Source organism: Trichoderma breve, chromosome 6, assembly GCF_028502605.1.
Source record: "Trichoderma breve strain T069 chromosome 6, whole genome shotgun sequence".
Taxonomy (NCBI): Eukaryota; Fungi; Ascomycota; class Sordariomycetes; order Hypocreales; family Hypocreaceae; genus Trichoderma; species Trichoderma breve.
The window spans coordinates 1,621,262-1,644,273 of record NC_079237.1 but is presented as its reverse complement, the minus strand read 5'-3'; the positions used below and the strand labels follow the sequence as shown (position 1 = coordinate 1,644,273).

The following is a 23,012-nucleotide window of genomic DNA, read 5'->3' as shown; positions in this document are numbered from 1 at the left end:
TGTGTCGTAAAACTAGTAGATAATACTCTCGAGTGCCTTGTGTATAGCAGGCCTCGTTGCTTTTTTTGCCTCTTTCTCCATCCATTTCTCCCACGCGTCATTTCTTCCTCCCCTCTTCCTTTAGTTTATTTATTGTACAGCATCGATGAGACCAGATGAACATGAATCAATTAGCCAAACGCCGCCCAATGACAGAAATTTGTCAAGTCATTTCTCTTTACGTCTTTTCCCTTCTTCACTCTGAACCCGGTTTTGTCCCTCCGTACCTTCTTTCACTCATCTCATTTCTTCCTCCGCGTGGCCTTTTACAAGGCCTTACCATTAGTGCTAGGGTTAAGTTCGCCGCCCAACAGGGGCGCGGACAGATTCAAGGGAGGAATGGCATTCTCTGCCTGCTCCTTGATGTGCTGGGCTTGTGCCGCTTCCAGAGCGGTGCGTTCCCATTCCGTCAGGCGATTCTTTTCAATGTATTGTGTGAGGAGCTTGTCCTCGTGATGCATGGCGTCAATCAGCTTTGACCTCATGCCCGCCTCAAAGTCACGGAAACGGCTGTCAAGATGCTCTGAAAAGGCACCAAGGGCATCTTGAGGCGACATGGGCTTGAAGACACTATGGGCAGTCTCTGTAAGGTTGCGTTAGCTTTCTTCTTTTACTTGTCTTCTTGATTCCACTCACGGTATTGAATGCAGTCTGAAAGCATTGCGTATAGCTCAGTGCTTGCCAGTCTCTCCACCACTTCCTTGTCATCCTTCAACTGCGTGTCGTTGATCTTTGACCAGTCATCCCGGATAAAGAGCCTCCTCCAGATGAGCCGTTTGGCGTCGCGAAGTTCATCGCCGTGGCAACTGCTCTCGGCCACCTTAAGAGCCAACCAAAACGGATGTGCTATTTCTTCTCGGGATTCTTGTGTGAGCTCCACGAGTGTCAACAGGTCAATCAGCGTCATGGCATCAAGAGCTTCATGCTTGAGCAGTCTTTCCATGCCATCCTCGAAAACCTGGCGCAGAGCTTTCTGGCGTTTGGGCACATTTGCACCATGGGCCTCCATGGCAAGGTTCAAAGCGGCTGCTTCGTCAACGGCGTCGTAAGTACTGGGGAAAATCTGGGCATAGAGCTGATCTTGGATCTTAACTGTAATGAGCTCCTTGTCAACCTGCGCCAGTTTCTGCTCAAGTCGAAGGTCTGTCTTTGGCTTGGAGCTCGAAGGCGGCGACGTCTTCTCTACCTTCTCTATCTCAGCCAACAAGGCCAATTTTCCAAGGCTGAGCTCGATTTTCTTGCTCCACACTTGATGCTCCTTTTCAAGAGCGAGATGGATTAGCGTCTCTGCAGCATGACCGACTTGCTGTTCTTGCTGAATGTCATTGATCCATGATATCCGTGCCAATTCAGGTCTGCTGCGAAGGAACCGGGTCTTGTAGCCTAATGTCTCGAGCCCAAATGCCAACACAGCATCAACTCCGTGCTTTTCGAGCATATACTCGTAAACGGGGAAGGCGAATTCTTGGCCATATCGGGTGAACCTTTCTTCTAGCTCTGCTTCCTTTCTTTTCTTCAAAACCCTCAAGTTTTGTGACTCGAAAGTAGTCAGTGTGGGCTCGCTGAGTATCAGCTCTAATTCCTCGATATGATCAAGTAGGATAACTGCTAGGCCATCTAGGCAGCCATGCTTCTCGGCGATAGTAGCTCCTTCTTCCCATTTACCTGCTCGTCCAAGGCTGATGGGTCTGTTATACCTTTCTTTTTGATATTCCTTGGCAAAGGTTTGGCCCATGGATTTCTGGTCCGGTGTCGTCTCAGCCCATCGAGCATATTCCAGAATAGAAGTGAGCATGCCGTCAATGGCCGATGGGAGATCCTTGTAAATCTTGGAAATGATGGCAGGGTCTGGTTTGCCTGATGGCTTAGCTTTTTCATCCGCGGCTTTTGACCATTTCTGATACCATTGATCCGAGAGCTCAACTAAGCGCGCGACATTGTTGGCAACGTAATGGCATCCTGTCCATGGCTCAGGGAGGCCGTCGTATCCATCACGCAAGATGCCCATTCTCAGCTTCTCGTCACCCAGCCCGTAGAACGCAAGGTTGTTTTTGCGGAATTCCAGAGCTCCAAGCAGAGCACATATGTTAATCTGAAGTGCTTCGGAAATCATCATTGTCACCTTGGCGTCATCCAGTAGTTTATCTTTGTACAAGATCTTAATAACCTCGTATGCCCATGCCACAAAGAGTTCAAGACGGAATATGTCGTTAATAAACCAGTGTCGGATACGATCAACCTCGCCAATTTCAGCACTAGGATTGTGCTTTTGATCCTGATGAATGAATTCAACAATGTATCCGATCAAGCTCTTCTTGCTGTCAGACGGGCGCGCTGCGACAAAAGCCTCCTGTCGCTTCCAAAGGAGCGTTGCCACGTGCATTTTTTCAGCATTGTATAACAGACTCCAGCGGGTTTTGCGGTCCAGATGGGTACCAGTAGCCTTGAGGTGAAGGATAAGCTTCTCCAAAGCATTCGAGCGTGCAACAAGATTTTCTTCCAATGACGCAGGCAAGGTAGACATATATGCGGTAGTCGAACTCAGAATCTCGTTGCTGACCTCTTGTGCCGCCTGCGCGATTTCGTCCTTTGAAAATGTCACTTCCTGGCGGGCATTGAAAACCAGAGGGTTGTTCTTCTTGGTGCCAAAGAAGACGGCCTGCTCGAGTTTGCCTTTGGCCGATATTTGTGGAGGTTGATCACTGGCGAATTTGTCCACATCCGTTGTCGCAATACGGACGATTCCAGCTCCGCGAACCATCAGCACCACGGCTGGATTTTTGCTCTTGGCGCGAGCAGCTCGACTTTCCTCGCTGGAAGACGATACATGCGACATTTCTTCAAATCCAGATCCAATGACCTCATGCACGTTATCTTCACGAAAGTCGATGACATCTTCAAATGAAGGAGACAGGGTGTGTGTGTCGGTTTGAAGTTGGGCATCAGGGGACTCTGGAGATACTGCAATGGACGCTATTACCGCAGCACGGTCAAATACTGCGAAAGCCACGAGTGCAGGACGTGGCAGATAGAGCCGCGGCCTTACAGCCTGGATAGAATCCGCCGGGGAAACTGGTGTAGTGTAGGAGGTAATCGGTCGAATCATGCCTACTTGGAATCTCCTCTGCGTTAGAATCACCTCGACGAGGGCGTAACGGGAGACGGCTCGGCTAGTCAAGCTAACAAGCAGTAGCAGTTGCTGAACAGATGGGTCATCCGTAGATGTAGCGGCGCTGAGCTTGCTAAGATCTAGGTATTTGTGCTCCAGGCCCCTCGGAACAAAAGTAAAGTCGAGAGCTTCGAAGGAGTCGGCTGGAAGGTCGCGGCAGAAAGGGTCGACTTCCCAGAGTGCTGATATGATGGACTCTCGGGCATCAAATTCGCCAAACGGTTCACTGTGGCCTCCGCGGTGAACATTCCATGACTGCAGCTTGCCCTTGTTTGTCATAGCAACAATATTCTTTTCACCAACTCTTGTGGATCTATCAGCCCGGACAGCTGCAATATCCCCCTTAAGGCTTAGGTGCGAAAAGGCAGAGCGAATGGTGCCGAATATGCCGCTGGTAGAAGTCGAAAGATTGCTTCGTAAAAACTGAACAGAAATTGCCGGTCGTCCGTGGCTGTCTCGCACGTTCATGTAGGCCAAGCGCCCACTATTAAAGGTTAGGAGGAACCCAGCGGTCTCTGCATTAGTGATGGCAACCACTTTTTCGCCCGAAGACATTCCAGAAATCTGATACTCGACGCCGGACCTGTCTTTCTTGATGAAGGCGAACGTAGCAGCGCTAGAAATAGACTCCCAAAAGACGACCTTGCCAGTACTAGCCATAACAACAACCAGTCCAGGTTCGGTTGATGACGCAGAGGGAGAGACGAGGCATCCCACCGGGAGGGCATCGTTGGGCTTCGAGGAGGACGGCAGAGTGAAGGTGAAGGTCTCGGGGGATTGCGAAGTCGAATTGTAAGGCCAAACAACAGCATGTGTAGGTGTTAGTGTCAATGCATAGCCGGATGATGAGAAAATGTCGGCGTGTTGGCTCCCTGCTCAGGTTAGAACGCGATGTCGCAGGTGCGAAAAAAAAAAATTGAACAAAACATACCAGACCAGTCACTCCGGATTCTGTCTGGCAGTGCTGGCAATTTGCTGACAGTATAGGCATTGGTGCTTGTCTAGAGAAAGGGGAAAAAATATTAGCATTCGACAATGGAGTTGTTGATGAAGAACTTGATGCGACGTGGGGAGCGAGGATGAAGCTTGCGGCATACTAGAACGAGGCTCCCATCACCCTTTTGGGCGGCACGATCGCCATGCTTAGGCTTCTTCGTCCGCACAATTAGCTCCTTGCGCAATACGGTCTGTGTTGGAGGAGCGTTTTCGACGGCAATATCCTTCTTGGGCTCGACGGGTGTTGCAGCTTTTTCCGGTCTGGCCTCAACCATCTCGGGCTGGGCGTCGTTGTTGGTCGAAGTTTGCTCGCTCAGAGGCACGCGCTGTCTCTTGGATTTGGGAGCCGTCACGAGCTGCTCCTGGCTCTTAGGGCGCAATCGCCGTCGGGAGCGAGTCGCCGTGGCCGGGCCACCTTCGTTCGCGGATGGAGAAAACATGATAGTTGACGAAAAGGCTGGACCAGGCGATGAACTGGAATTTGAGATCGCAGGGATCGCGCCGGGCGCGCGAGTCGCGATGGCAGCAGCTGATGGTTCCGGGGGTTTTCGGGAGATGGATTCGATGATGGAAAGAGACTCAGAAGGACATGCCGAAATGCCTGTTCTTGGGTAATGAAGGATGCAAGATTGACCTCCACAGGCCAAAGGGCAAATGTGGTGTAGTGCGTGAGAGAAGCAAAACAGCTGCTTGGATTCATTGGTTCTGCTGGCGGTGGAAAAACAAATGGGCAGAATCGCCAGCGCACGGAGGTGGAGACAGTGTAGGTACGTGGGCTTCCACTTGCTTTACAATACAAGATGAGGTACCTACTAAGTAGCATTGCTCTGGCGCGCCGAACGATGGGCCATCTGACGTACCCACGCGATACCTCAGGAACAAGTACCAATGAGGCTTTAGTATATCAGAAGGTACTTGCACGCCGGGTAATAATCAACAAAAAAAAAGCAATCACACTGTCGTCAGACATCTACTAGGTAGGACAAGGAGAAAAAAAAGTCATAGCTGGAGAACCGTGCACAAGTACAACGGCCGACACGTTATTTTGCTGCTATTAAAAAGTACTCCGTATCTCCAACACGCAATCGAGTTGGTATCAAATACAGTGCAGTTACCTTGTTCAAGCAGCTCAATGGCATTGATTGACATAATACAATTAAATTACATGCAGCATTGATTCACCAACCACCTAGAAGGGCTGAGAACTATGACTGGAGACGTGCGACTGCAGGTATGAAGACATCTCTGTGAGTGTACGGTGTTTAGCATCATGCAGGTACTGTAATGGCACCAGCTCAGCTACTCCCTCGAACTTCCTAGGGTAAGCTACAGCTACTGCCAGACAACCTCGGGTGTTATAAAATCTGGCACTTGGACAATCTTTTGATGTCAATTAAGACAATCGCATATCTGACTGCATCTAGATGCTCTACACTGTATTTATTGTAAACTCTTGGATGTCTCCTTCTTCATTCGTATTCTAGAGGTTCGCTTGTACAATTCTCCTCATCGTTCTATATCCTCCCCTTTCACACTTCCTCGCTTCTATACAGGACCGCCGCGAAGACCAGAATGTAGATGGCAGAAATATCAAGCAAGAAATCTTCGAACATTACTCACTGAATGGCCACTTATATACAACTAGAGAGATGAGCCATATAATCAGCATGAGGAGATTTTCCACGGCCGTTATCATCACCGACCCTTTGGTCAAATACCAGTCACTAGTTGCCGCAGGTGTTTACTCTCCCGACCCGGCCCAACACCGTCTGGCACGCCATTTACACAAGATCTATGTCCGTATAAAGGACTACTCTCCCCAGACCGAATATCGCCAGCGGCTGGATCAAGTAGCCCGTCTCACTGAACCCAAAAAGACACCGCAGGAAGAAACCGGAGAGGGCATCCTGGCACTACGCCACCACGCAATATGGCGGAATCCCATATTCAAACATCTACTCAACACGCCTGAGGGTAGAGAGAGCCTTGCTCTTACTCGAGTTCTTACCAATCACCAAACAGCTATTGACATTGATTCTCCCAAGGGACTATTTCTTTCTGGAGAAGTTGGCACGGGAAAGTCGATGCTGCTGGATCTTCTCGCTGAGGGTTTGCCAACGCAGAAGAAGAAGCGATGGCATTTCAACACGTTCATGCTCTACACATTATCCCAACTCGAAAATCATCGAAAGTCACACCCTCAGTCTTCAGACGCAGCCGCAGAATATTCGCTCCTCTGGATGGCCAAGAAACTCATCGACGAGTCTCCAATCCTCTTCCTAGACGAATTCCAGCTCCCAGACCGTGCTGCTAGCAAAATTCTCAGCAACTTATTCGTTACCTTCTTCCAGCTCGGCGGAGTCCTTGTCGCATCATCAAATCGGATGCCGGAGGAGCTACAGAACGCTACGGGCATTGATTACGCCCCGACATCGAGGGGTATTATGGGCAAGATATTTGGGAGCGCGACACGTAATCGAGGAGAGCTTTTCGGCCAGTCGAGTGATTTTGCTGCATTTCTAGAGGTCCTCAAGGCTAGATGCGATTTTTGGCAGATGGAGGGAGTCCAAGATTGGCGGCGGAGGGAAGAGCATTCCAGTCCTGATGCTTCAGTGAATCAGTTGGAAGATGTCAATGGTGTTGCGCGCATCGCCACTCCAGTTGAAAAGGCAGACGATGAGAGCACGACCAAAAAGAGGCCACACTATTATTATCTCGTTGGTGAAGATGAGCAAACGTTTACTCAGAAAGTCCAAGAAGCCGTTTCGGGATCTAACAGCGAGCCAATCCCGTGGGAGCCGTCCAAGCTCATCGTCTACGGCCGTCAAATAGTCACTCCGCGCTACTACAACGGCTTTGTGTTTTGGAACTTTGACAAGCTCGTCGAATCATTCGGACCGGCAGACTATCTCACAATGGCATCCACTTACCACACATTCATCATCGACCGCGTCCCCGTGCTGACAATACTAAGCAAAAACGAAGCAAGGCGCTTCATCACCCTCCTCGACGCTATGTATGAAGCTCGCTGTAAGCTCATCATCCGCGCCGAAAACCCTCCTGATGATCTCTTCTTCCCCGAGACATCGCTATCTACAAGCTCATCAGGAAAGTCCGACGACAACAGCGAGAATGCAAACACCGACGCTGACGACGCTACATACTCGGAAACCGTGGCTGAAGTCTATCAAGACCAAATCTCCCCCTTCCGTCCCAACGTGTCCTACTACGACACCAGATCTGCCACATCCAAGTACGACCCGGACCAGGATTCCGACTTTGGCTTACAGAAGCGGCCAGTCGACTTTGGTAACACGGGCGCCTTTACGGGAGAAGACGAACGCTTTGCTTATAAGAGAGCGGCTTCGCGATTATGGGAGTTGTGCAGCGCGAGGTGGCATGCTAGAACAGGAGATTGGTGGCAGCCGTTGACAATAGAGGCACGGCACTGGGAAGGGGGAGAGGCGTCGAAGCCTTATAAGGTGAAGCCCATGGTGAAGCAGACCGTGGACAGCGCAGAGAAGATGGGGGAGAGTGTAGAGGTAGAAGAGGTAGCAGGACTATCAAAATGGAGAATTGAGCATCTGAAGAAGCTGAGCGGGGAAAAGGAATGAGAAAATGGACATGAATGACATATATATAGGTGTTATGTGTCTAGTTGCTATGGAGTACTTCATAGATATAGACGGCTGAAGATTTCAAGAGATGTATTGAAGATGGACTATAACCATTACAAAATCCTACATGCCCTAGACAGGAAAACAATGTCTGAGCCAAAACCAAACGACATCTCGCAATCTCGCTAGTTGTACACCATATCAATCATGGATATCATGAATAGCCAGCCCACCCGCCAAAACGCCAATGCAAATGCCCAATCGCCCTACCCTTAATCACAGCTTTCTATCTCTCTCCCTCTCCCTCAATATTCTCTTTTTCTCCTCATCTTCACAGAGTCGTCACTCCTGGCGTCCACGCCTCCCCTATCCTCTTCATGTCATCCCCAAACTTCTTGCTCGTGATCCTCCGCCCACCCTTCCCCCCCAGCGGCGCATGCTCGTCCGGATCGTAAAACGGGTTCTGCAGCAGCCGCACATACGCGCTCTGCATCGCCCTAAACACAGGCTTGATCTCCGAATCCCGCAATCCCGCGCCCACGCTCCCCACAGACGATCGCGCCGCCGTCGCCGAGGCCGAAGTCGAGGAAGCTGTCGATGCTCCCGCCGCACCACCACCTGGACCTGCAACGCCGCTACCTCCCGCCTCGACGCGTCGTCCGCGCATGTCCACTATGCAGACCATCCGCACGCCCGTGTTGGTCTCGAAACCATACGCCGCGAGGCGGTCGTCGATGGCGTGCAGGAGCCCAAAGTCGCCCGACGCAGTGCTGGTTTTGGATCGCAAGTCGAAGACGTCGATTGTCGAGGACAGCAGGAGGGAGAACTGCAGGGGGTTCCGGATCGGCGTGAAGGCGTTGGCGGTTGGATCGTAGGAAGGGAAGATGGAGATGTGTAGGGGGTTGTTCTGCGGGCGCGATTTCGTCAGCTGCTGGCCCAATCTTGTTGCGCTCTTCTAGCTTCTAGAGAGAGAAGAGGGAAAATCTAAGCTTACATTGCGCCCGATGACGCCGAGGCAGGCGACAGAAGGTATTGCGGCTGACATGGTTCGTTTGTGTGTTGTTTGGAGAGGTTGCGGTTGATGTTGAGGTGCAGGAGCTTAGCTGCAGTGGGCAAGGATTAGGATGCACGTATAAAGTACGGCCATCTTGGTGGGGGTTGGCCTCGGTCATCTCTAAAAGCTTCACCTTTTTCGCTAGACATGGTAACATAGACTCCTTATCTTTTATCACTGCAGCTGATTTACAGGAATTATAAAGAGAAAATCATTAAATAATATTACAATTCGCCTACAAAATAACACCCTTGGGCGCATCCGTCGTGCCAATGTGCTCGCCATCTTCTGCTAACCTTACCCTACTAATACACGGAACCCTATATACCGGAGCTGAGCCCTCCAACCTAGATATCTATAAAGCTGTCATCCCTCATTCGTCCTCATCCTCTAAGATATTTGCCGTCTCTTCTAATCCTCGTAGCACCTCTTCCACCTCATACGGGTCTGTAATCGCCCATACGCCCCCTCCCTTGACGAGATCCTTTCCTCTCATGCCCACTTCCTTTCCTACCAGGTTTCTGCCTACTTTGCCGGGGCCGATACCAACCCATCGCCTGACTTTCTCCTCTTGGTCGAGGTACTTGATTGCCGCCCACCATCGAACCGTCTCGAGACATCCTCTTGCCAGGAGATCCTTTAGCTGCTCCTTGCTTTGGAACGGTCTGGCTGAGACATTGCTGATGCATGGCATCAGTCCCGGGAACGTAACGATATCCTCGTTTTCTCGGCCTGGGACGCGACTCTTCTTCTCCAGTAGCGTCTTCATGACAGTTACCGCAGGCTTCATGATAGGGCTGTGGAAGGGACTGTCGCTGTGTAGTCGCACCGCTCGTGGGTCGTGACCCAAGAACTGGCGAACATGCGCTATTAGCATCTTGATTCTCTCCATGTTGCCACTCAATACGATTTGGTTCTTGCTGTTGATGTTGGCGATCAACACTTGCTCAATCGGTGGCACATCTTGGTTGCTCTCCGATTTGCTCCCGTCGCTCGAGTGCCCAACGAAATCCCGGATCGCCTTGATTAGGCCTTGTAGATATTCCGGCTCTGTAATCACAGCCACCATGCCGTACTCGCCTCCATACTCTTGTATAGCCTTCTTCGTCGCTTCCGACATCGCAGCTGCGCGCCGCTGCACTAAATAGTAGCTGTCCTCAAAGGCAATATATCCTCCAGCGACCAATGCAGTGAATTCGCCCAGAGAATGACCCAGCGTAAAGTCGAAGTGGTCAGCAACTCGGAAATTGAACTCGCGCTCGAGGATGCGCAAGATGAAGATGGACGTGGCCATGATGGCAGGCTGGGCCATGGTCGTCTGCGTGAGCACTTTGGACGGGCCATTCTGTATGACGTCGGAGATTTTGAACCCAGCGCAGTGGTCAATCTCTTCGATAATCTGCGAAGCTGTCGAGGGAAACGCCTCCAGCCAAGGCGACAGCATGCCAACCTTTTGCACTCCCTGACCTGTTCCACACTCGCGCAAAGCTCGCATCAGTCACAAAGAGCTATTCTAAACCTCGGCAATCGCACAGGCAAAGCTCACCCGGGAAGAAAATCGCCGTCCGCGGCCTTCCAGGCCTGCTCGAGCTCCATCGCACTGAATGTCCGCCAGATGCCGGCGCGCAACATCGCGAAGCCCATGTCAGCGATGACGCATCTCGGCTGACCCTCGCGCTACGCCGGCAATGCAGAACAGGACCCCCAAAGCGCTTCATGGCCTCGCGACGGCCAATGTTGGAACCACGGGAATTCCGCCTTCTTTCAGGTCGATGATTGCGCTTTATACGGCCAGAATCGGCATGACAGGGTGGATATGGAATGGCCAAACAGAAGTGAAGTAGGTACTATAGAAGCTCATCCGAGGATAAGGATAAGGAGCAGTGACGCACCCGGATAAGAAGCACGTGGGGTATAGCGTTATAAGTGGCTGTTCCCGAGCTGTCACCGAACTGTAGCATCTGCACTAGCAAATACCTAGCCACGGCAATGCCAAAGGGCTGCAGATTCCGGCATCTTTAAAAGCTTCCGCTTACTGGAAGCTGCAGCTGTTCGTTGGGGCAATTGAAATTGTTGGGCCCAAAGGATCTGTTGACGGTATTTATTGGTGTGCAGTTGCCGGGGGATGTCAGTAATAGTGAAGTCGCTCCGGACTTGATTCGGGTATTGACTAGATCGACTTATACTATTCAAATCCCAACACGAGTACGAGCATGACACTCCATCTGCCTGCTTAAGCAGGGATACTGCTAAATAACAATAGCGAGCAACGCAATTCAAAACCCAGTCTAGCAGTCTATTAGCAGCGAATCTCTACTCCTCCCTTGCTAACTGTCAGATACTTGACGCCCTTGTAAGGCTTCACACCCTCGCCCAATCCTCGGCTTTTCCTTGTGTCTATTACAATGCTCTCAATTTTCAACCCACTTGCCAGCCAACCTTTGACAGAGAAGCTTACAGATGCCGAGCTAGGCATCAGAATCTTGTTCTGCGCTACCCTCTTAGGGTCCTGTTCATCATCCGCGCCCTGCTTTTCCTTGCCTTTTTTGGCAGCTGGTGTGCTTTGGTATGGCTCGTTGTATGAATAGTCAGTACCAAAGCCGAATCCCGTAGGATCAAACTCTTCCCCTTCATCGTCATCAGCTAGAGACCCTACCACCGTACACCTCAATCCAAAATGAGACGTCGGGCCAGATATCTCCTTTGCGGGGATGTGCCACTCGAGTCGCCCCTCGGCCCTGTTGAAGCTTGCATCCCCCCTAGACGGTCTGATATCAGAGAGGTTCCTCACGTCTTCAGGCAGAGGAATAGTGACTGTCAAGTCATCTAGAAGTGGCGAGCTTGGGGTTCCAGGATGCGGTGATGACAACCGTCCAGGGATTCCAGGTACGCCTGCAGCACGCCCCAGCTGGCTTGCCGCTGATGATGAATTAGGGGTGCCAAAAATCTTGTTGGTTTGTAACCTGACTTCGAATTCGGATCCCACAGGTCCAAGGCCGGTTTTCATCTCAAGGTTAACGGGAAGCTTGAGATTGTTTGAGTTTACGCTCCCACTCTTGCCACTTGTAAAAGGTAACAGGTCAACCTCGTAACCAGCTAGGATGAATCGTCCATCGGGTGGTATAAAGCTCAATTCTCCAGGTCGTTCATTCCACTTGTTCAGCCGAACGCATGGGTGGAAGACGGGTAGTTCCATGATGCCACCGATATTATGTTTTCCTGACGGACTGCTTAGGGTCACCAGAACATCTGGAACGCCTGACACCTTTGACGTAAATGCAATTGTCCCATTGGCAAATGCAGCCAAAGGCCTTCCTGAAGGAGCTAGCGTGACGGAGAGGGTTTCGACGACATCGGCGTAGAGCTCGTTTGACGTGTGCCGTACGTTGGCCCGTCTCCACGGGAGCGCTGGCGTGTTGGAGGCTATTAGGGACGGTGTGTTTGAATTTGTATTGAGTGGATTTTTCCTATTCCAAAGTTAGTTGAGAGAAGCATATCCATCAGTTGCTGAAGTGTTGTAGGTCTGCACATACCCAGGTAGGTTGATGCTACCTAGCAACTTATCGACCCAGCCTTCCATCTCCACCACTTCTCGTAGAGCGTTGGGCTCCGTCGTACTGACGGTCCCTGCATCACACATCTCCGTTAGAAGTTGAGCGACGACATCGTAGTTGTTTTCTAGCTTGACGGCCAGCAAGGGTGCCCCAACAAAGTCCTCGAAGGCGTCCACGATCCGGTGGAGGAACTCGAGCACGAGGAGGGGTTCGATTTCGGTCGATGAGGTGGCCAGGAACAGTAGATTGGAGTGTGTCAGGCTGAAGACGAGCGTCGGAGGGTTTGCATTGGGGAGGTAGATCAGGCTCGGCCGAGGAAACGGATGCTCGAGGTAGAGAGAGAGAAGGTGGGAAGCTGAGAGGGGCCGTCCCGTATAGGTGTGCGATAGAATGGGATTCCTATACCTGTTAGCAGTGCTTGGAAGGGCCTATAGGGTGCTGAGAGGTTACCTGTTGTCATCGTAGATGTGCAGCGCTTCAATAACGCCGTTCATGGTGACGGCTCAGCGCCTTGTCCAAGGTTCAATGCCACGAGCTCCAGCTCTCCAGTCGCGCAACTAAGCATGACGAAACTCGGTGGTGGATTGTGCTGACTAAGGCAGCTGTGCCAATCACCTCACGTCGCTGCACAAGCTGCTTGAAAACCCACCATTATCAGGTGTTTCTTATCGAATCGTACTCGATCTTGCTTCGAGTTTGAGTGCCTCAACTACTGAACCAGCGGCTTCTTCAACATGGCCGGCGATAAGATTCCGACTCTTCAGTCGCTTGAGAAACCAGAGCGGCTTCAGGACATTTTGCGCCAGGACCGCGGCGATGACTGCTTGAGCTGCAAAGTTATAGGTTAGTAATGGTCTCATGCAAAGGCAGTCTCATCTGGACAAGGAGAGGCTGACAGGGAAATAGGGAGTGGTGCATTTTTCTGTCTTGCGGGCTATAGCTACTTCTCAGGCATGTCGCAGCTCGAAAAGCAGCGGGCCGTTATTCTTCAGAGCAAGTCGATCTTTGGCATGAGGAGCCGAAGGGCTGGCATCGTGACCATCTCGGCCGCTCTCGCATGGATGGGCCTTTGGAGAGCTCTGAAATGAGATTGAGGCATTGGTGTCTTTCTTTGCAGCCGTGCGAATGCGATCATTTGGCCTCTCATGTTGCACAAACTAAAAGGATCTGCGATGTACATATCTCGCAGGATCCCATGAATGACCCGGGATGAAGGAATGAGCTGCGCTCTGCTTCGGCGCCATTCGCTCATGAATACATGCACGAATGAAAGAATTGTGTCCAAACGGTCATGGCTCATTGGATTAATATCAACAACTATCCTTATTATGTATATTATGTACTACCTCATGTATGATTAAGCAGGGGCATATGGAGATGGTCTCTCGGAAAACAAAACGGCGCACGCGATCTCAGGTCATGGGAAACAAGCTACCTAGCTAGATACACGGATTGAATTATCTCTTCTCTTGATTTGGCTCCCACATCGAAACTGTATTGCACTTATTCTGTACGCAGGCAAGAAGTAAAACGTGCTATTGTCAGCCACTATCGCATGTCATTAGAGTCCCATATGTAATTGCAGTAGATACGGCACCATTGCAAGGAACTTTAATTTATAATTCATCCGGAATTCTAATCGTCTCATCTGAAAAGACGACTCTATTTAAATTTCTGTGGTAATATTGTAACATTCGCTCTGGCAGCTTCGCCGTCTTTGCTCTCCCGTGGCTCACAAACGAAAACCGGCACCAAACACCGGCCCCACTTTCAACCTTTCATACCAACTTTTTCATACAAACCCAAAGAGCATCAACTCAAACGACTGAATCAACACAAAAGCATCAATCCAGCACACCGAAGTACAAGAATCGTGGTCTTCTACTCAGAGACAGCCGGACCTAGTCTCCTGCAGGCTAGCCGCCAAATATTGGCGCCCTTTCGCCCTTCAATCTCTCACACCCAAGAAAAACAAGTGAAAAAAACCATCATCTCACAGCCCGCCATGCCTATCACAATTCACAACCCGCAGCCAAACGCGCCGGCACCGCGGCGGCCGCGTGCAGTAGACATCGATATGGATGTTCCCTCAGATTCGGAGTCAGATTCAGAAAACGGCGGCGCAGCGATTAAGGGCGACATTCCCATGCTCGACGGCGAGAGCATGCATGTGGATGAAGAGGATGAAGATGAAGAGCAGACCGACATTAGAGACGAGATTCTCACTCCTGGAACAGTAATCACGTCGAATGCTCAATGGATGCGGTACTATCCCCCCTACCATCTCACCTATGCTCTCCAGCTTCTCCCTCACGTTCTTCTCCCTCAATCTCTGCATCAACTGGTGTTTTGAGTATCAACCATACATCTTCATATACATGAGAACATCTGCGCCCACAATACCAAAACATTTGAAAATTCACCATTTGCTAACCTGTCTCAGTGGCCACGGCACATACGTCCCTCCAAACACCACCTCCATTACCTCCTCTCTTGCCGGCACACTCACCCGCACCAACAAGCTGCTCTCAGTGCGTCCCCTGAGGGCGCGCTACAACCCCGAGATCGGTGACCTCGTTGTCGGCCGCATCGTCGAGGTCCAGGCCAAGCGCTGGCGCGTCGATGTCGCTGCCGCCCAGCTCGCCATCCTCCAGATCTCTGCCATTAATCTCCCCGGTGGCATCCTCCGCAAGCGCACTGAGACGGATGAGCTCCAAATCCGCAGCTTCTTCTCAGAGGGCGATCTCCTCGTCGCTGAAGTCCAGCAGCTGCATCAGGACGGTGCTGCGAGCTTGCACACCCGCAGTTTGAAGTACGGAAAGCTGAGGAACGGCGTCTTCGTCGCCGTCGGTGGCACGGGAGGTGGTGGAGGCGTGGTGCGTTCCAAGCGCCAGCTGTGGACCATGGAAACTTCCAACGCAGGCAGCAAGATTGACGTCCTGTTGGGTGTCAACGGATACATCTGGATCAGCAAGCACATCGAGAGCGACGTTGCGGCCGAGGCAGCGGGTATCAACCGCATGGAAGAAAGCGTCAGCTCTCAAATCTATTCCAGCCAAAACAATCACATCGATGTCCCCACCATGAGAGAGATTGCGCGGTGCAGGAGTGTGATCCTCGCACTGGTGGAGAATGGAGTCAAGATTGATGAAGACACTGTGACGAGGGGATACCACGAGGCAGTCGAGTTTGGAAGAGAGTCGGCAGACGACGACATTTACTTGGGAGGAGAGCGAGGGAAAAGGCTAGCGGCAGCGTTATCTGGACGATAGAAAAGACTGAGGAATAGCAAAAGCTGTAATGTTGATGCAAGATATTGGACATTGTCCAAATCCATTATGAAGACTCTCACACGAAACGCTGTTTGGCTTGATTTATGTATAAGCCTGCTCTGTTGGCTTAGAAGTCGTTGGTACCTGTGTCTCCTACAAGCAATGACCCAGCAATAAGGACAACCTTGAACTTAGCGGACATATAGCTGCCTCGACTGTTTGATCTTAGAACCGGACCGATGCTTGAAGGACTTCCTTCCTCTTTCGATGAACTGTTCCGACTCAACGGTAAGTCTTCTTTCGTGTACTGTTTCTCAAAAGTTGGAAATGAATCATGCATTTCTATCCATGTATGATGGCCGCAGTAGTCTCGCCATCTAAGAATTTGGTCTTCTAGCCGTTTTGTAAATTATTCTCCATCAGGAAAGACGTTCCGCGTTGAAACTCGCCAAGTAAGGTGTAATGAAGCCGCTGGCACAAAGTTTATTGACATCTTATAAATAATGCCAGTGCCCTGGAATCGCTCTCTGCCTCTTTTTTAAAAATAAGAAAACCACTTCCAGAACCCCTCCAAACGCAGCTTTATTCTACTGCTCTCCTCGCTATATCCTACCTCTTTTGCTTTTTTTATTTGTCCAACTTTCGTGTCCCACGATGGACATGTTTCAACCCCCAACTATCGAACAAACCGTATACGCCATGCTCGCGGGTATGCGACAGATTGACTATGATATCAGGCACCTGAAAGACCGCCTCGCTTACATCGAGTGGCGCAAAAACACGCTTACGAGTGCGTATGGGATAATATCTGACGAGTGGGAGCAACAAAGGGTGGTGTATGAGCAATATTTGCTGCAGACAAAGGCGTTCATAGCCGAGCTTGAGCAACGTATTGCTGAGTGTGAGCGGCACAGGAGCATAGTAGGGGCACACATTCTTGAGCTGAGAGAACAGGTACCAAGGGAGCCTGAGCCTTGATTCTCTTCTCTATCGGCGATGTATGGATGTGAGTTACATCACGATGCTGGATCTAGTAATGTCCCTGTAAGCTGACTTACTCGTCTCTTGTTCTAGATGGCTTCCCACATGTTGATCACTCGGCGATGTACTCTGGGATGCTGGGATACTGGATGGATTCTTAGATCTTGGATGCTGCCTGGTCACTACCTACATGTAGTTATTTGTTTGTTTTCTAGTATGAAGCAGCCGGCGAAGAGTGTTATAAGTGTGTTATATAATAATACATAAAGGTACTTGACAAACCCGGTATCTCAGCTTTCAAGCTTTTGCAAAATACTAAATCAGAGAAAAACGTAGGGGCTACCAGAGAGACCCCATCTCACAATAGACATTGCGTTTGACACAACTTTATTTCTTCACTTCATTCGTCTCTTCATCTTCATTCACAGTCCTAGAGAGTTGCGTTTCAGACCTAGTGTCACAGCCAGAGCAATAAGAACCCCCCACCTGAGAGCAAAGCTCGCCGCATTCTTGGAGCCCAAGCTTAGCAGCACGGTGAACCAGTACTTCAAGCCCTTGACGAGCTGGCCGTTGCGGTCAAAGTTGGGCTTCTTCTCGGAGATGCGGTGGTGGCGCTTCAGCTCGCTGGCTGAATAGGGCATGTATCGCACGCGCAGCAGCTTGTCTGCCCAGGTTGGGACCTTTGCGATGGAACGTTGGTGGCTGAAGGCCTTGAAGGAGAAGTAGCCGTGGTAGTTGCCCGTGCCGGAGGATCCAATGCCACCGATGGGGCTTGGGTTGAGCATGGCGTGGAAGAAGCCGTCGTTGATGGTGGCTCCCCCTGACGTCACGCTGTTGATGACTATAGAAGACGTTAATACTTTGTTTTCTCAACTGATACAGCGGGAGGGATGTTTGTGGAATGACGCACCTTTTTCGGTTTCCGCATCCGAGCCAAAGGCGAACAAAGCCAATGGTGTTGGATCAACCTGATTGGCGATGTTGATGGCCTCGTCCAGGGTATCAAACGGAACAATGGACCAGATAGGGCCAAAGCTCTCCTCCACCACCATGCTGTCGTTGATGTCGTCAACCAAGACAACGGTGGGTTCGATGAAAAAGTCTGTCTCATCCATGGACCCGCCCATGACAATCTTGCCTCTGGAATTGTCCAGCATCTTCTTGATGCGGTTAAAGTGGCCCTGGTTGACGATGCGGGAAAAGTCGGGGCTTGCCTTTGCTCCCTGAGGCATCATTTCGGCGTATTGCTTCTTGACCTCCTCGATAAACTTGTTGAGGACGCATCGCTCCACGAGCGCGTAGTTGTGGGAGAGGCACACCTGGCCAGCATTCAGGCACTTTTGCCACATCAGACGGCGGGCCGCAATCTTGAGATCTCCCTTTCGGGTAATAAATGCAGGGTTCTGGCCGCCCAGCTCGAGGAGCACGGGCGTCAGTGTCTCGGCCGCCTTCTGGGCAATAATGGTGCCAGTTCGCTTGCCGCCGGTGAAGACAATCTTGTCAAACTTGTGCTCCAGGATATGTTTCGTCTCATCGATGCCGCCGTTGAAGCAGACGTAGCTATCGGGGTCTAGCGCTTCGTCCATAATCTTCTTCAAGACCATGGCTGAGTGCGGCGATATCTCGGACGGCTTGAGAACAAAGGTGTTGCCCGCCGCAATGGCACCAACGAGGGGCGTCACATTGAGCTGGAAGGGGAAGTTGTATGCGCCAATGTTGAGGATGACGCCCAGCGGCTCGTTCCTGATGCGCGGCTTCATGGCCATGAACTGTAGGGGCATGTGGGGGATGCCCTCGTCCTTGATCCATTTGTCCAGGTTGTCGACGGCGTCGAGACATTCTTGCTTGCACCAGTCGATCTCGGAGATGTTGGCCTCGAAGTTGGACTTGCCCATGTCCTTGTTGAGGGCCAGCTCGATCAGCTTGGCATTGTCGACGATGGCCCAGTAGAGGCGGCGGATCTGCTGCTTGCGATACTCGACGTCTTTTGTGCGACCGGATCTGAAGGTGGCGCGGACCTTGTTGTATTGGGCCGTGATGTCGTCGAGGGCCGTGAACTGCAGCGGCGGGATGCCCGTTGTATTGAGCGCCATGGTTGCTAGAAGAGCTGTGTAACTGCTGGGTAGCTTGCTGGCTTGCTAGTTGTTAGTGCTGATTGTATGTAACAGCTGAGTTGAAGCTTCCAGTGTGTGTCGCAGCGCAGGAGCTAGCTGTCGAGATGCGATGGATGTAGATGCGAAATTGTTGCGATGGATTTATTTCGAGCCGAGGAGATGAAACGTATGTATGTCACACAACTGTTGGCCCAGCATCGCAACCCAAGTCAGGCCGCGGCAGAAACGCTCTGGCATGTGGAATTGCAATCAATCAAATCAAACCAAATCAATCGGTGGGCAGAAAGTGTCCGTTTGCTCCGTTACGACAGAATCGAGGCTGGATTCGGGCTGGTGCCCGCGGACTGCCGTTAGTGTCCTCGCATTCGCTCCAGCTTCAGGCCTTGCCTTAAATGTTGTCCTTGTGCCTGTTCAAGCAAGCTAATGCAGCGCCAAAGCCTTTAGTCGCGCCAGCTTCTCCCCACACCCGGACTCTTAGATACAACGAACCGATGGTCTATGTTTTACTTTACTTTTTGAGTGCGAGCGACACCAGTTGGAGACGGACTCCCGGCTCAAGTATGGTGCCCGTTTCATACTTTACGTCCGAATAAGCGTCCGTCTCCCTCAATGCAGCACATCACGTGGCGTCAGAGGTAAGAGTTTACATGTACACGCAATCTGATAGCTTACCTCCACTGGTATTAAAGCTCCAGCCGAGGCATCAAATTACCGACCTTGGTTCGGAGTGGTGTAGCTAACCAACCCCGCTTCGAAATGCACCTAGCTGGTAAAGGGAAATACTGCATTAAGGTTAGGTTGGTAATCCTCCTCAGATCCATTATCAAGTATACCTCTACCAATTGAAGGAAGTTGTCGTGATGTACCTCAGTTAGGTAAATGCTCCATGTGAAATCCTGTAGGTCTTTCTCTCACCATAGCAGACAAACTGCAATCACAACATCTCTTCAGCTGGATACTTGTAGAAAATGGGCATTGAAGCCACTGCCGAGCAACCAGCCGAGCCGTCAGTTTTGGGGTCTGACCTCAGATCTTAAAGATGACGTTCTCTTGGCAGTTTTCGTTGTACCTCTGTTTTTAGCAATTTGATGCTATGATATCAATAGACATGTACAAAATAGAGCAATTAAGGACTACATACGCTCGCACTCTACACAACTACCCATTCAGCCGAATCTCTTGCCGACTGCCACGCCGCTTCAACCTCCCTCAATTGCGTCCTAACTCTCAAGTAAACCGGCCTTGCTATCATCCAACAGTCGCGAAACTGCCAGGTCGGCTGCGGCAGATGAATATCCGCCCCCATCTCTAGAAACAGCTCAACTATATCCCGGTGTCCCAGCTCCATGGCCGCCTCTATCACCCTTCCGCACGTCACATCTATAAAGAGAGATAGGCGCTCTCCATGAAACTCATGGTATCCCACATTAACATCTGCGCCGTGTGCAAGTAGTAATCGCACCAGCTCCATGTTACCCAGCCTGACGGCTCGGACAAGAGGAGGCATATAATCTTCATTGTGCGGGACGTCGAGGAAATAGTAGCCTCTAGAAGGAGGAGGAGGTCGATCAGAGTCCTCGAAATCGCACTTGGCGCCGCTGGCTAATAAGATATCGATGACAGCCATATCCTTTCGATCCACGGCCCTTCCCAAGGCTCTGGTGAGATCAACCCTGTCGGCCATCTTGGCCAGAGTGGCGACAAGTTCCTGATAGCCCTTTTTTACGACAAGAACAGCGCGTTTCCCGACGTATCGGTGGCGCCCCCATCAATGAACAGTTGTAGTAGGTTTGCGTCTTCCTGTTCGACAGCAAATTCAAGCAGAGTTGGTACCCTATGAAAGCCATAAAGCTTAACGTTGAGGTCCATACCACCATACTTGTGCAGTATTTGTGGGATCAAATGCCTATATCCAGCCTTCAACACCACTTCAAGTGCATCCTCCTTCTGGATCTGACTAGGCAAATTGCCGACACCACCCGTAGAGGAACCGTCATGGGCTTGATTCGAAGGCTGTCTTGGATAAAATGTTTGCCGCACAATTATTTGTCTTGCGTTGTTGGAGCGGTTGTAGAAGTAAAAGCCTTTGGCTTCTTCGTCCCAAACCAACTCCCAATCCGGATTGTCATCAATAGGTATCTTGACATCTGGAAAAGGAGGAGGAGGAGGAGGCGGAGGAAGAGAATAGGTAGCAACATGAAATTTCCCTTGCATCATTTCCATGGACTTTTTATATTGGTCCGAGCTCACATAATTGGATCCTTTAGTCAATCGTCTCATGACTTCAGCTCTGGCAAGCCCTCGCGCTTTGTGTGACTCCGGAAAGGGCATCGTAACCTTGGGAGGCTTGAAGTCGGGATGATATTCACGTCGCGTCAGCTTGTTCCAGTCAATACAGTCGAAAAATGGGTGTTGTTTGATCTCGCTTGCTCCTCGTTTTGCACCTAGTCGCTGTTCAGGGTTGCGCTCGAGAAGCCCGGCCAGGATGTCTTTTGCAGATGGTGGAAGAGAATTTGGATACACGATTTGCTCACTAGACGTAATCCTTTCATGTATCCTCTCGGTAGTTTCAGCGTAAAAGGGTGGTAATCCAGTTAGCATTTCGTAAAGAAATATTCCCAAGGTCCACCACCAGCGTACATATGGTTTAGTACTGGAGTTTCCATGCAAAAGCTGCTCAGGGGCAGAATATTCCACGCTGCTGTGGGCAGGTTGTTATGTATCCAGATGATAGAGACTAAAGTCGCAAAGAACAACATGTCCTATGGAGTCTAGCAGGATGTTCTCTGTTTTGGGTCCGCGATATGAAGGGTTGGACTGCAGTAAGCTTTCGAATGCGCAAAGGATCTCTGCGGCATAGAACCGACATCGATCAACATCAAAACGTCGTGGTTTTTGAAGGTGATAAAACAGTGGCCCTCCATGAATAAATGGTGCATGTAACTGTAGCCCCTCGGAAATGGGAGCAACAAACCCGAGCGGTGCGACGAATGGCTTGCCCGCCTGAGACAAGAATACATGACTTGCGTCGACATTTAAAAGTTTCTTGCTGGCGTAAAGCAAATTTGTATCTTGCCTTTCGACTTGGAAATGGTAACAGGGGTTCGGGCTACAGCTGTCCCTAAGACATTGACCTTGGCGGCCGCCGACCGCTTGTATCCCCGGCGTCGCGGTTTTGGTGTATTCAATCTCAACACAGATTTCTCCAGCGCCATCTTCCAATCGTAGCCACTTGGTATACTTTTTCTCTTCAAGCACTGGCTCAATTTTAGCCTTTCCAAGAAAGAAATCGCTACTTCCTTGGCCACGGCCAGGATAGCACAGGTAGAACCTGAAGACCAACTCTGCAGCGCGAAAGACATTAAATTTCACGCTGTAAGATCCTAAGTTTTCCCACTGTAGATTCTCAATGGTCCGTAGATTCTCAAAGGTTTCTGAAGCTGAGAATGAACGTGCGGAAAGTTTGTCATACTCTACAATGGCATAGAGCAGCGACAATTCGCGGCCGTTCAGATTGAGCCACGGCCTCTTGGATAATTCGGCTTGTGTTAAAGAAGAGCCACTTTGAACGCTGTTAACAGCTTGATGGTATTGATCCGGTATAGAGAAGCCATTACCATGAGAAATGAGGATGGTCAAAATCCCAGGCCAAGGTTGATTTGGCGGATGGGATGTAGACACATACTGAGATGAGGCTAGGAAAAGTGTTAGTAGGATGCCACTCTTGCATACAACCGGCGAAACGGATTCATACCAAATATGTCTTCATTTGTGAGACTGGAAATCTTGCCCTTCACGTCCATCAGATTGTGAGCCATTTCGCATTCTTGAATCGTCGAATACTAGTATCGAGCAGTATCAAGAGCGTAGTGATTCTGGGATATTTAACCAAAAGGCAATTCGATTGCCATCCCAAGGCAGGCCCAAGTATAAATGAAAGCCGGAACAAAGATCTACAATATGATACCATTCGTTAGAACGCTTCAAATTGGCATGGGAAAACAGGGCGGGGGCCATGTCAACAAATATTCATCAGCATCTTTGCCTAAACTCTCAATCCAGTGGTAAAATAACTCAGAGGACAGGGGCCAAAGATGCAGCGTCAAACGAACCAACATCCAACACCCAACATCCTAACGCTACGGCGAGGAGTAATAGCCCGGGCAGCTGCCTGAAATTATCCAATAATGATCTAACGAGAGAAGACGCGAACGCG

The 23,012-nt window shown here is 50.5% G+C and overlaps 11 protein-coding genes across 11 annotated transcripts; 3 read left to right on the top strand and 8 right to left on the bottom strand.

The window, feature by feature from the left end:
- Positions 1-305: 305 nt before the first annotated feature.
- Positions 306-4,644, bottom strand: T069G_09448 (uncharacterized protein; the record flags this gene model as incomplete). Its single annotated transcript, XM_056176658.1, has 5 exons — positions 306-622; positions 676-3,088; positions 3,152-4,080; positions 4,140-4,209; positions 4,306-4,644. 5 exons carry the CDS (start codon positions 4,642-4,644, stop codon positions 306-308), a joined length of 4,068 nt encoding a protein of 1,355 aa, XP_056025136.1.
- A 1,227-nt stretch (positions 4,645-5,871) lies between these two features.
- T069G_09447 (AFG1-like ATPase domain-containing protein) lies at positions 5,872-7,818 on the top strand (the record flags this gene model as incomplete). The annotated part of the gene is made up of 3 exons (XM_056176657.1): positions 5,872-6,178; positions 6,227-6,676; positions 6,728-7,818. The coding sequence occupies 3 exons, from the start codon at positions 5,872-5,874 to the stop codon at positions 7,816-7,818; spliced, it is 1,848 nt and encodes a 615-aa protein (XP_056025135.1).
- A 334-nt stretch (positions 7,819-8,152) lies between these two features.
- T069G_09446 (uncharacterized protein) lies at positions 8,153-8,866 on the bottom strand (the record flags this gene model as incomplete). The annotated part of the gene is made up of 3 exons (XM_056176656.1): positions 8,153-8,412; positions 8,461-8,728; positions 8,816-8,866. The coding sequence occupies 3 exons, from the start codon at positions 8,864-8,866 to the stop codon at positions 8,153-8,155; spliced, it is 579 nt and encodes a 192-aa protein (XP_056025134.1).
- A 382-nt stretch (positions 8,867-9,248) lies between these two features.
- T069G_09445 (acyl transferase domain-containing protein) lies at positions 9,249-10,593 on the bottom strand (the record flags this gene model as incomplete). The annotated part of the gene is made up of 2 exons (XM_056176655.1): positions 9,249-10,342; positions 10,422-10,593. 2 exons carry the CDS (start codon positions 10,591-10,593, stop codon positions 9,249-9,251), a joined length of 1,266 nt encoding a protein of 421 aa, XP_056025133.1.
- Positions 10,594-11,174: 581 nt separating this feature from the next.
- Positions 11,175-12,923, bottom strand: T069G_09444 (adaptor complexes medium subunit family domain-containing protein; the record flags this gene model as incomplete). Its single annotated transcript, XM_056176654.1, has 4 exons — positions 11,175-11,701; positions 11,789-12,342; positions 12,409-12,828; positions 12,880-12,923. The coding sequence occupies 4 exons, from the start codon at positions 12,921-12,923 to the stop codon at positions 11,175-11,177; spliced, it is 1,545 nt and encodes a 514-aa protein (XP_056025132.1).
- A 240-nt stretch (positions 12,924-13,163) lies between these two features.
- On the top strand, positions 13,164-13,517 carry T069G_09443 (uncharacterized protein; the record flags this gene model as incomplete). The annotated part of the gene is made up of 2 exons (XM_056176653.1): positions 13,164-13,272; positions 13,336-13,517. The coding sequence occupies 2 exons, from the start codon at positions 13,164-13,166 to the stop codon at positions 13,515-13,517; spliced, it is 291 nt and encodes a 96-aa protein (XP_056025131.1).
- A 917-nt stretch (positions 13,518-14,434) lies between these two features.
- T069G_09442 (uncharacterized protein) lies at positions 14,435-15,701 on the top strand (the record flags this gene model as incomplete). Its single annotated transcript, XM_056176652.1, has 2 exons — positions 14,435-14,694; positions 14,873-15,701. 2 exons carry the CDS (start codon positions 14,435-14,437, stop codon positions 15,699-15,701), a joined length of 1,089 nt encoding a protein of 362 aa, XP_056025130.1.
- A 1,403-nt stretch (positions 15,702-17,104) lies between these two features.
- Positions 17,105-18,775, bottom strand: T069G_09441 (aldehyde dehydrogenase family domain-containing protein; the record flags this gene model as incomplete). The annotated part of the gene is made up of 2 exons (XM_056176651.1): positions 17,105-17,523; positions 17,593-18,775. 2 exons carry the CDS (start codon positions 18,773-18,775, stop codon positions 17,105-17,107), a joined length of 1,602 nt encoding a protein of 533 aa, XP_056025129.1.
- A 1,171-nt stretch (positions 18,776-19,946) lies between these two features.
- T069G_09440 (ankyrin repeats (3 copies) domain-containing protein) lies at positions 19,947-20,480 on the bottom strand (the record flags this gene model as incomplete). The annotated part of the gene is made up of 1 exon (XM_056176650.1): positions 19,947-20,480. The coding sequence occupies one exon, from the start codon at positions 20,478-20,480 to the stop codon at positions 19,947-19,949; it is 534 nt and encodes a 177-aa protein (XP_056025128.1).
- A 38-nt stretch (positions 20,481-20,518) lies between these two features.
- T069G_09439 (uncharacterized protein) lies at positions 20,519-21,397 on the bottom strand (the record flags this gene model as incomplete). Its single annotated transcript, XM_056176649.1, has 1 exon — positions 20,519-21,397. The coding sequence occupies one exon, from the start codon at positions 21,395-21,397 to the stop codon at positions 20,519-20,521; it is 879 nt and encodes a 292-aa protein (XP_056025127.1).
- Positions 21,398-21,511: 114 nt separating this feature from the next.
- Positions 21,512-22,614, bottom strand: T069G_09438 (protein kinase domain-containing protein; the record flags this gene model as incomplete). The annotated part of the gene is made up of 2 exons (XM_056176648.1): positions 21,512-22,491; positions 22,551-22,614. The coding sequence occupies 2 exons, from the start codon at positions 22,612-22,614 to the stop codon at positions 21,512-21,514; spliced, it is 1,044 nt and encodes a 347-aa protein (XP_056025126.1).
- Between the last annotated feature and the right edge of the window lie 398 nt (positions 22,615-23,012).